The sequence below is a fragment of the Trachemys scripta genome, chromosome 2, assembly GCF_013100865.1.
Source record: "Trachemys scripta elegans isolate TJP31775 chromosome 2, CAS_Tse_1.0, whole genome shotgun sequence".
Classification (NCBI taxonomy): Eukaryota; Metazoa; Chordata; order Testudines; family Emydidae; genus Trachemys; species Trachemys scripta.
In genome coordinates, this window is record NC_048299.1 from 35,547,150 (window position 1) to 35,559,195 (window position 12,046).

The window sequence follows — 12,046 nt, forward strand, 5'->3', positions numbered from 1 at the left end:
GTATGGAATCAATCTCCCAATACCCCACATTTGTTTCCTATCTCGAAGTATGGATGCAGACATTTTGGGTATGTCTATTCTGCAATTAAAAACCCGTAGCTAGTCTATGCCAGCTGACTTGGGCTCCCGGGGCTCAGGCTCTGGGGCTGATTAATTGCTGTGTAGACATCCAGGCTCGGGTTGGAGCCCAGGCTTTAAGACCCTGTGAGGTGGGAGGGTCCCAGAGCTCGGGTGGCAGACTGAGTTGGAATGTCTACACTGCAACAGCTGGAGCTCCATGAGCCCAAGTCAGCTGGCACGGGCCAACTGCAGGTGGCTAATTGCAGTGTAGACATACCCTATGACCTATATTGTGAGCTCTAACCCCCAGAGGATTCTTGTCATTTAACAGTTCTCAGGTCTTTTCAAAATTAGGAAAAATTTCCTGTATGTTTTCTAGTCTATTGCAAATAGGAACACTGAAATATTAGAAACGTTTACAAATAGGTAAGTCTGCTACCCTTGAAATTTTAGTTAGGGTGACTGTTGCTAGAAAGTTCCAGTGTATTCTTGCGTCAGGTGAACAGGTCAATATGTCATAAATTGAGAGAGAGATGGGCAAAGAAGGTTTTTTTTTTTTTTAATTTATTTATTCGTTTTAAAGCATTAGGTACTTTGCATTCTGGCTTATTAGTAGAATTAATTGAAACATTAGTTTTCACTTTGCAAAACTGAAAACTCTTGAACTTTAATAAAAAAATATTTGTTACAAACCACTCTCATTGCCGTTTTCACATCTTCAGATTATAAAATGTTCATTTTTTTGAACTGAGATTTTCAGTGCTTGGTGTTTTCCCAAATCAACACTTAAAAAAAAATGTAAGAAAAATTTCTGCAGCAATTTAAATAATAATCTAGTGGTAGGATATAATTTTATTTGAGACAAGACTACAGCAAAAACAACTCAAATATAAAACTTGGACATAAATTTCTTCAAGGACTTCGGCCGACTTCCTGTTCCAATTGGTGAAATTTTAAAGTGATTGAAAAATCATGTGTGAGCAGCTTCATTGGTATCCAAGATTATAGCAGAGCCCACAATTGATTTGTCAACCCAGAACTTGATGAGTCCCACCATATCAGCCTAGCTCACACTGTGCTGGATTTCATTAGTGCAAAGACTAAGCAAAAATATGAGGGCAACTAGCATGAGATTTTTGCTGTCTCACAGAAGTGGATGCTGGCAGTAAAATGTGTGCTTTAGCTAATTGAGATAAGGATTGGGAATTTTATACTAGTAAGGCTTCCTCTTGCCACAACCAGTTATATATGCTCCATGGGATGCCTGATGCTGAAAATATCCTAGTACAGTGTTTGCTCTGAAGCATGAGGCGCTTCATTATAGGATTACTAGTCCCTTGAATTTAGGAGGACTGGCTGAGCTGGTGCTATGCTGGTGACTTCATACCCACATGAGGAAGACAAATGACAGACTGCACTGGTTCAGTCAGCGACAAAGTATAGTTGCCAACATGAAACAGTGTGTCACGGACAACTCTAATTAATTGGTTGGGGCAGTGGTTTTCAACCTTTCCAGACTACTGCACTCCTTTCAGGGGTCTGATCTATCTTGCGTACCCCAAAACTATTTGCTTACAAAATCAGACATAAAAATACAGAAGTGTCACAGCACCGCTATTACTGAAAAAGTGCTTGCTTTCTCATTTTTACCATATAATTATAAAATATGTCTATTAGAATATAAATATTGTACTTACATTTCAATGTAATACTTGAGCCTGTTTTTCACTTGAGTCTTGTCTGAAGCCTGAGCCCCACCGCCTGGACTTGAAGCATGTAACTTAGCTTCCCAGGGCGACCTGTGGCATAAGGCCCCAGGCAGTTGTCCTGCTTGCCACCTCTAAAGCTGGCTCTGCACTTGCGAACCCTATAAACCCATCTGCGACTCCCCTGGGATCACAAACCCCAGGTCGAGAAACACTGATCTAGATGAATTGAGTTCCCCCTGGAAGTCCTCTGTGTGCCCCTGGTTGAAAACCACTGGTCTGGAGCACTACCAGGCTCCTCTGCTATTGGACATGTGCATTTTAGGTAATTGGAATTGTTTTCTTAAAAGCAAGAGAGAGAATCCAGTTTTCACTAAAATATGAATGAAGCCCTCCTTGAAGTCCCCAGAGCCACCACTTAAAAAATTCTTGAAAATGTGGTTGCCCAGACTTCCTTCTATTGTCAAATGGCTGTCTTGGGACTCACCTCTACTTAATTCTTTTGTCCGCATAGAGCACACTCTTAGTGCTGTCTGTTCCTCAGCTTCCACTGGAGTCTCATTGCAGGAGGCTACAGGAGATGAGGCTCAGAGGCAGCTAGCAGTAAGTGGAGCTGTTAAATAAAAGGTTATTAAAGCAGCCGGTAGAGATGCTGCTGGGGTCTGACTATAGAAGTATATTATTTCCCCCCTGCTCCCACAGTTCAGTACATTGCCTAGAATTGGTTTTGGTTAACCATCCCATGTAAATGCAAACAGGACTTTTGGGTACTGTGGCAAGGTAGATGGCTTTCTGTAATTGTTTCAGAACAGTTTGTTGGGTCATTACGTGTAACACACCTAGGCTGAGGATAAAGACCCAATATGTTCTATAGCAGAGAAGGCTCATGCCTTAGTAAGCAATAGAAGGGGAGGGATAGCTCAGTGGTTTGAGCATTAGCCAGCTAATCCCAGGGTTGTGAGTTCAGTTCTTGAGGGGGGCCACTTAGGGATCTGGGGCAAAATCAGTACTTGGTCCTGCTAGTGAAGGCAGGGGGCTGGACTCAATGACCTTTCGGGGTCCCTTCCAGTTCTGTGAAATAAGTATATCTCCAATAGTTTTCTTCACACTTTTCAGGCCGCTGAAGACAGACCCTAAAAAGTTCTGGAACCTTTTCTCAAGGTGCCCAACATTACCTAAAGGCTGTCTTTTTAGTGAATAAAGTCTCAAGGAGCAACATAATTTCATTGTGTTTTTAAAAACATTGTACAAATTGAGTTAGCTGACGTACTGATGGTTACTTTCAGATTAGTATCGACCAGGACAAATTGTGTTCATTCTTGTCAGCTAAACATGGCATGATGTTGAATGTGGTTTATCCCTGATCTACTCCTCTCCCCCACTCTACCCCCCCCCCCCCCTTGAAGGTTTAATCATGATTAGCTGACATGCTGAACACAATTTGGCCTGGTTTTACTTAGTGCAAAGCCACGATCAGCAACGTATGTGCTAACTCAATTCTCTTCAACAATATTCAAATACATTTTGTAGTGAGGACAAGCCCAGTCTGTTGATGAGATGTCTAATTGGAGCAATAGGTGGTCTGTAAATTACTTCCAGTACCTACCATAGTATGTGTTGGGTGTAAATAAGTAAACTTTTATTTCATACTTAATTTTGTATTTATATTGCTCCACAGTTTTAGTTAGATTTAAGAATAAACTTGTTTTACTGTTTCTAATCACTTTTTCCTTTCTCTGCTGTTTAATTCTAAGAAACAGAAATTATGGGAATAGAAGAGATCTAACCCGACAACTCTCAAAATATACTACTGTAACATGAGCGAGAATGAGAACAACCATTAGACGTAAAATCTTACACAAATAAGAGGCTTTATTTTGGGAGAAGGGTAATTCATTTTAAATTTTCCTTCCAACCCCCCCCCCCAAAAAAAAATGCTACAAATTTCTTTTAGTCTGCTTTTAGATCTGAAGGAGTTGACTCTGACAGTATTCTTCCAACAACTCCTTAAAATGTTCTTGTCAGACCCTTAGAGAAGCAACACTTAGTTAAGGGTCACCAATAAAATTAAATGCAAATCTTGATACAGATGAAGTACAACAGTAGATTAAGCTGGAGGAAAAGGGGATCAGGATAAACTGCATGCCTTACAATCTGGAGGTACTATTCCTTTGATCTTGTCATTGTCCAAGTCCCTGATTTTTTTTAAAGTACCTTTTTGTTGCACATTTTCTTCCCCAGTTTCTTATATATCTCTATTAAATTTCCAGTTTGAAAACTTAATTTTTCTGTGTGCAATGTAATGTATTTGGAACGCTAACATTTAGTCACAGTTCCTCTTCCCTCCATTCTTCACTTCCAAAAAGAAATATAAAACTTTACAACATGGCTATATGTAAAAACTTCCACTGTCTTTGGTGGGGTTGAAGCAAGCCATCAGTCATCATACAGAATTCTGCTTGTGACTGTGCACCCTTAGAAGTGTTAGCTGAAAATAAAATGTGCATATACACGGAGATTTTTTTTTTTAAGTAAACACTTTTTATTTTCCTTTAAATGGTCCTAACTCTAAACAATTGCTATGTACAGGAGAATAGCTTGCAGAGATCTGTGTTTGAGTTATAGGATAACAATACTGTATCTTAAAATAAAATTACCATTCCATAACTAAACTCCCTATCAAACCCCTTACCGCCTAACACACAAGACTCTCTATATATTACAAAAATATTCACTTCTGGGCTAAAACTTTTAAACAGAGTTATAGCTTGGTGCTATAAACCTGAAAAATTTGTAATGAAAATAATGGTTTGTAGTTGCTTTAATTGTCTTATTTCAGTTTTGTTCCTTTAACAGCTGTTCGGTTATAGAGATTTGTTTGTTTTTTACTCAGTCTCTGTTGATAATCATCTTAAAATATATCTTAGAGAAGAAATCCTAAAACTTTTTTTAAATTTCATGAGACTTTTATTTTACCTCAGCATGTTTTGACAATAGAGACGTCTTGGTCTGTTTAGGTTGTAGTCTTTAGATTTGGGCGTTCATACTCCATCCTGATATATTGCCTTGGAGATGTTTCCCATTAAATACAAATTCCTGGTTTATAGCATGCATGATAACTTTGATGTGGATTTTTTAGTAAGTAATAGATATAACCTCATAAAATCCCTCTGCTCTGGGTGATCTGTATCATCCCAGTAACTTAGTTATATTTAAGTAGTTACACAGTAAACGGTTGTATATGTGCAATTAATTTGATATTTTGTTTTATAGTACATCATTCACAAACGTGAGAAAAGTAAAAACCAAATTGAAAGCACAAAGATTTGTCTTATCTTATCTTGCAACTATATACCAGAATAGTCATGGTAGTTTTAAATTAAAAACAAGCTGAACCTACTTCAGAAAATACATTTCTTTAGACATACTGAAATTGAGTTTGCATGAAAATCCTATAAGCAGAGAATTAGAGTAAATAATATTAAGGGAGCAACATATGTCAAGGCTTGAGATTTAGAAATTTAGCTTGTGAAAGAATGGTGACTTTCTTGAAGATACACAGATGTATTAATTTTTAATTTGTCTTTTTGATCTCTAAATTAGTGCAGAAGTTTTACTGGTTAATTTTAAGAAAGCAAGTGTTTGAAAGTTTTGGCAAATACTAACTTGTTGTAATGAATGTATGGTAATGAAAGAAGTTAAGACGAGAGCTGAATTAGAGTGAATGATTGTTCAGTCATGTGGGTCAGGCTAGCTGCATAGCTTGGTTGTTAGACTGATTGCTCAAATTACATTGCCTCAGGTCCTGCATTTGGTTGGCTGTTTTCTCAGATCTTAACAAGGTTCTGGGAATTTGTTTCTGACAAAGTTTGCTTTGTGTTTTTGCAGGATGCTTCATCTGCAGACATTAGGAAAGCATATCGCAAGCTTTCACTAACTTTACACCCAGACAAGAACAAAGATGAAAATGCAGAAACCCAGTTTAGACAAGTAAGTGACATACTATAATATATTTTTTTGGGGGGGAAAGGGGCGAATAAGATCAGAAAGTTTGACATAACTTTACTTATTAACATCAAGAATAAATACAGTGTTGATAGCAAAGTAATACTTTGAAATTATTAGTAATAATTTCAAACAGGACAAAATTATTCCTGTATTAGTTGGATTTAGTGTTGGACAAAGGTCATATAAAATGTTCTGAAGCTAGTTCAGTAACTCAGATAGTATTTGAATACATTTGATTTATAAGTATTTTAAAATATTTAGATGTATTCCTGTTAACGAAAACAAATGTTTTATTATTTTCTTTCTGTATAAAAGCATACATATAAACTTCTGTTAAAAGGGAAAGTCTGTTTGTAAGCGTACACTTTGCCTTTTAATAGAAGTTGGGAAAAAGATCTTCTCATCAGTCTTCATTATAAGTCATTTAATGTAGATATCAGTAAAATAATTATCTTAAGTCTTGAGCATTTTCCCTTCTGAATCTTGACATTTAACAGAGCAATAGGGTATGCCTGTCATAGTTCAGCTTTACCAGTTCAATGTACTTCACAAAATGAAGGTTACTTGCTGTGTCTTGTTATAATTGGAGTACCTTTGGACCTATTGAAGGGACGCTATTAACTTAAAAATCACATTCCTGATGGAAATTTTTTACCTATATTTGAGACAAATATCACCTCAGACTGAAATATGAGAGATGAAAAAAATCTGTTTTTAAGATTTGATTGCTTTGTGCATGGTGTTTTCATTGTTTCCTTTTCATAGTCATTTTCTTAATAAAAGCAATGCTTTTATTTTAGTTGGTGGCTATCTATGAGGTTTTAAAGGATGAAGAGAGAAGGAAGAGGTGAGTACACTTTGCATATTTTTAAATAAACCTCTCATGGGTGCTAATCCTACAGAATTTATGCACGTGCTTAACTTTATACACTCTGAGTAATCCTATTGACTTCACTGACTCACACGGAATATAGTTAAGCACATATATAAGTCTTTGCACGATTTTGGGGCATAATTTTTATTTAGCTACTATTTAAAATAAATAGAATTTATATAGGTATATGGCACATGTTTCAGTGAGATAAGCTGATTACTTCCTTTGATTCTGAACATTTTTTAAAACAGTTTGTATTTGGAGTGAAATTTTCTCTGTTAGAACAATCTCTAAAAGATTAGTATTTGTAGTTCTGTATTTCTGGATCATGTCTACATGGGCAGAGAGCCATAACTTGGTGAGTTACAATTTTAGGCATGTGAGTTGGGAATTATAACCCATTTTGCCCACCTGTTGGTTCCTTCTCACTACATAAGAACTTTCACATGATGCTTAGGTACTCTGTTCCTGAATGTTTCTATCTTCATGTATTTTGCTATTTTTCTTTTAAAAAGCATATAATTTTATACTGTAAACATAGGCTTATCCAGACACTAATATAATTATAAAGGTTTTTTTAAGTTGTAGATAGTTGCCCTGGTATATAATTTAAATATTTGACTAGTGCCCCAGAAGCTTAAGTGATGTTCCAAGAGTACCTGAAAGATAGTAACGGACAGTAGCATGTTTGGATTGCTTTCCAAAGGATTGTAATGTGCCTGTATATATAATCTGGTTTTAGGATATCCACTTGAACTAATGATTATCAGGTTAACTTGGCTAAAGAAAGAGTCATGCTCTCAGCACAGGAGTTCTAGTAAAGTATCTTAAGGTTTACAACTCTCTAAACAGGGATTCTCAGGACCTTCTCTTGAAGGCTTTTGGCTTTGTAGAAATCTTGGCAGGAATCCATGTCTCATAGCAGAGATTATCTTCTGTCTGGTAATCCTCTATTTTGAACAAGTCATGGAAATGTGTTTAAGGGAGTTTTTTAGATTGTGTATGTTTTCTACTCTGCCTCCCTCTGTGGAATTTCAACTTGGAGTCATAGATCAAGGAAAGTTAGGAAGTTTAACAACGGGTGGGGGTGGGGGAATAAAAGGGAGGGGGTCAGTATCTATTTTTAAATGTTTCCAAAAGTATGAATTAGCCTGAAATCTTATGTCTTCTTGCTTTATGGGTAACATCATTTAAATGTATTTTCTATTTCTTCATAGTTTAATGTTGAGGGAGTTTATCATGAGATTTGTCTTTGGAGTTCCTTAGGAATTTCCCCATATCTCCCTCCCCCATGATCTTGCTTCACTTGTAATTGTGATTCAGTAGCTTGTAACTATTATGTATTTGGGCCTGTCTACCTGAGAAAATTGTACCCATTTATCTAAACCATTTTAGATATTGATATATTGAAATTGGTGCAGCCCCTTCATGTGAAAATTTTATTTCATTTTAAGGAAGCTTTGTATCAGGTTAGCTTAAGTTGATACATTACAAACAATTTTCTCATATGAACAGGGCCTTCCTGATATTTTTGTCTTAGAGCGTGTGTGTATGAATAATATAATATATGGAGAGATACCTGTCTCATAGAACTGGAAGGGACCCTGAAGGGTCATTGAATCCAGCCCCCTGCCTTCACTAGCAGGACCAAGTACTGATTTTGCCGCAGCTCCTTAAGTGGTCCCCTCAAGGATTGAACTCACCACCCTGGGTTTAGCAGGCCAATGCTCAAACCACTGAACTATCCCTCCCCCCAGTGAGTAGCCATTTTATAGGTGAAAGGGTGGTGTTCACCTGAAAAGAGATTTCTAGAAATATTATGCAATCTATAGTGTAAGATCTAGTTGTCCAGTCTCTTCAAGAATCCTTTATTATTTGGATTGGGGACTGAATTGAAAAACTGAACTGACAGATACATACGTAAGTAGAGGCACTATTCATACCTCTGAAGGCACAACCAACTCATAGGTAACTAGCTTTTCCTTGATGCAAGTCTCAACTAATCATGCTATGACTCAATCCTCTAAAGGGACATGCCTGAGGCCAGATAACACATGTTCCCCCTGCAACCTTAAAGGTCTGGAGCAGTGGAGAAAAAGGGATAGTCACTCCTCTAAGAGTCTTCCTACTCCTTTAATGGTTTGGGGGAGGCATTTCATGAGTGGTGGGCTGAGCAATGGTGCTCAGGTAAGCCATTGTCCCTTGTGTACCTGGGAGAGAGAATATAAGTACTGTCACTCCAGCTGATCTCTCTCTCTTAGCAACTCCCCCGTCCTAGCCCTAGGATTAGCATAGGAGGTGATGGTTTTTTAGCGTGCTGCGGGTATTACACTAGTTGCCTTTTGGGGAGCTGGAAAGAAATTTTGCCCTCAATGTCGTCAGATTGGCTGGTAGGTAGTGTGGATTTTTTTGCTTCCCCACAGCAGCTCAGGACCTGGTCAGATAGGCCAGGAGGTATAGTTCAAGCTTACAGAATTTAGCAGGTGACAGGTGTCTGGTGCTGGTACTTGTTCCATAGGAAGTCCGGTTCACTGATAAACTGAAAGCGGGAGTGCATGTTAGGGGATGGTATCTCCTAAAGTAGCTGGGGAACGGGTTTGGGGCTTCTAATGTCTAGTACAGTGAGACCAACCCCCTTCAAGTTTCATGGAAGGGGAAGATGGTAAGGTCCCAGCAATGGGCTAGGACCAGGTATCAGTGAGGGCTGATGGCAGCCCTCAAATAGGTGGAAAAAATTGAAGAAGCAATGATGACTTGCACTGTGTGAGTTACTGCCAGATAGTTCCCAGATGAATTAAGTTAATGAAGTTGCAGCCTAATTAAACCACACCCCTTGCATCTTGTCTTTCTTCCTGCGTATCTGGGACAATGATTGTGTGTATACAGAAACAATAGTTACACTTCACAGAACAAATCAGTGGAGTAATTCCTTTTAGCAGTTAAAAAAAAAATTATTTTACTTTAACACATGGAGTTAGGCATAATTTATATTTTTATTCTCTTTCATTTTGGAGCATAAACGTGCCTTAGAGTATTACAATTTAGTAGTGGTAATTTTTTATAAGAACAAAAAATAAAAACCCCGTTTGTCTTTTCCAGAAAGGTTCACTCTTGGCAGTAGAATGTACTACTTTAGCATATTAACACTTCATATTTTCCTTTTTTGATTTTAATAGTAATAATTTAAATGTGCATATAATATGCATTAAATATTAATTACTTTATGTACGTGCTGTATATATACTAGTACAGTGCCCAGAACCCTTGATGTAAATTAATCCACATATAAGTGTTATGTGCTAGATAGGATCTTGCATAGGCTTTCTGTGCTGGAGTGCATTTCACCAAGTAAGATTTTTATTGGATAAAATTATAAGCTAAACTTGCTAATAGTCATTACTTTGATTTTAATTTGTAAAGAGAATGTGTGTAATTTTGAACAAACTTTTCCATTCACTACATCTAATCAAATGTCTTAACAGTACATTTAAACCTTAGTGTTTTTAACTAGCTTTTGGTTTATACACCCCACTTTCTGTAACATTGTGATTTTCATTACAGCAAGCATTAGTGTCTGAATCAAAATAAGCATCCTTCTAACACTAAATGATGAGTATACCTTAGCACTTTTTTGTGTAATTGACTGACTTTATACATAGCATATGGAAAATATAAAGTGTTCTTGACCATATTTGCATTGCATGTTGCCTTTGATAGTTTATGGGGGAAAAGCTTCAGTGATGCTTTTTCTAAGATTTAGATTTTAAATTGTAAGATCTCATTACTTCAGGCTTGTTTATCGTTCTTTTTGTAAGCTACATCAGATCTCTGAAGTAATGTGTGAAATGTGAAGTTTCCTGTGCTTTTAAAAAAATGGTAAACATTTTATGATTGTAAAATAGATTAATTATACTGTAATGTTGAAATTAGCTACCAAAATTGATTTTCTTGCACTATAGTAAATTCTAGAAAGTTCTAAAAACTACAACATGAATCATCATAGGTAGGTGAAATTATTACACTTTCACAACTGTTTCTTAATGGTGGTTCTAAATTTAAATTAATATTTTTAATGAAAGTTTTACTTTCATTATGAAGTTTACTTTCTTGTGCTGTGATTGTTACTTCCTGGTATTTATTTCCCACTGTAAATTGCTGATTATTTCAAAGCACACAAAATGGCTAGGCACTCTCATATGCCATATACAAGTTGCATTGTGTGTACTTGCACACATCTGAGGACAGGAAAAATAGTGCGGATAGATCAAATGAAATTTTGTGGGAAGAAGAGGTAAAGAGTAGTAATTTAAAATAGGTTGATAAAAGGAAGAATGCTTTGTAATTCAATTTTGAATATGATTCTCCTTGCTGCACATGCTTTGACTATCCTTCATAGCTGCTAATTTTTTGGGGGGAAAAAAAGTACTTTACTGAATAATGTGTATGCTTCTTAATTAAACAATGTCTTAAATGTGGAAAACAAAATTAAAAATTTATGGGAGGCTTTTGAGTAACTCTGGGATCATTTATCGGGGGTAGCCGTGTTAGTCTGTATCTACAAAAACAACAAGGAGTCTGGTGGCACCTTAAAGACTATCTGTTAGTCTTTAAGGTGCCACCAGACTCCTTGTTGTTTCTGGGATCATTGTTCACTTTGTAACCCTAAAAATCATCGTGATAGCTTTATTTTTCAAATACAGTGCTTAATTACTATAGAAAGCAGTGATTTATCTTTCAACAGTATATATTCTAAAAAGTGGGTTATAATAGAAGCTATCTTCCTTTAAAATGGCCAGTCATGTGAGCCATAATGTTCATTGATAGTAAAATCAATAGAGCATTGATTCTAAGACATAATCCTCAGAGACTGTTGTTCAGAACACAAGACATAGCCAAGTAAATACTGTGTACTGTTTAGAGTGTTTAATGCATGAAATTCTGCTGTCTTAAATTTGGTTATGTGTTAAACAGGATTTATATATTGTGAAGATAAGGCTGCATTGTTGATACTCATAACAATACTGGAAAACAAATATTTAGCAGCATTATGTTATCATAACTTATGTTTTTCCCCTTTAGTACATAACTTAAGTTTAGTAATTAACTTGACCCACTGTATCAGAAAGAAAAATATTTAGTAAATTAATAGTAATGTACAAAAAGACATCCTTTTCCCTTCACCCCCATGTGTCTTTGAGAGCTTTAAATTGATGGCACATGCGAACATAACATTTTGTTAGCAACCTTTTTTTCTGAAATCAAACTATCCACTGTCTTAGTTGAATATAATCAGTTTGCTTCCAAAATATTTTTCTTGTATTTCAACTCTAAACTATTCAGTAGGACTAGAATGCATTATGATTTTTAGATTAAACAAGTGTTAAAGTGACTGTTTGCT

The 12,046-nt window shown here is 36.4% G+C and overlaps 1 protein-coding gene across 2 annotated transcripts in view; it reads left to right on the forward strand.

Annotated features, from left to right (window-relative positions):
- DNAJC1 (DnaJ heat shock protein family (Hsp40) member C1) overlaps window positions 1-12,046 on the forward strand; it is a 181,955-nt gene that overhangs the window by 64,938 nt on the left and 104,971 nt on the right. For both annotated transcript variants that reach the window (XM_034760291.1, XM_034760292.1), the window contains exons 2-3: window positions 5,655-5,756; window positions 6,575-6,621. In XM_034760291.1, coding sequence (XP_034616182.1) covers window positions 5,655-5,756; window positions 6,575-6,621 — 149 coding nt within the window. The remainder of the gene's footprint in view (window positions 1-5,654; window positions 5,757-6,574; window positions 6,622-12,046) is intronic.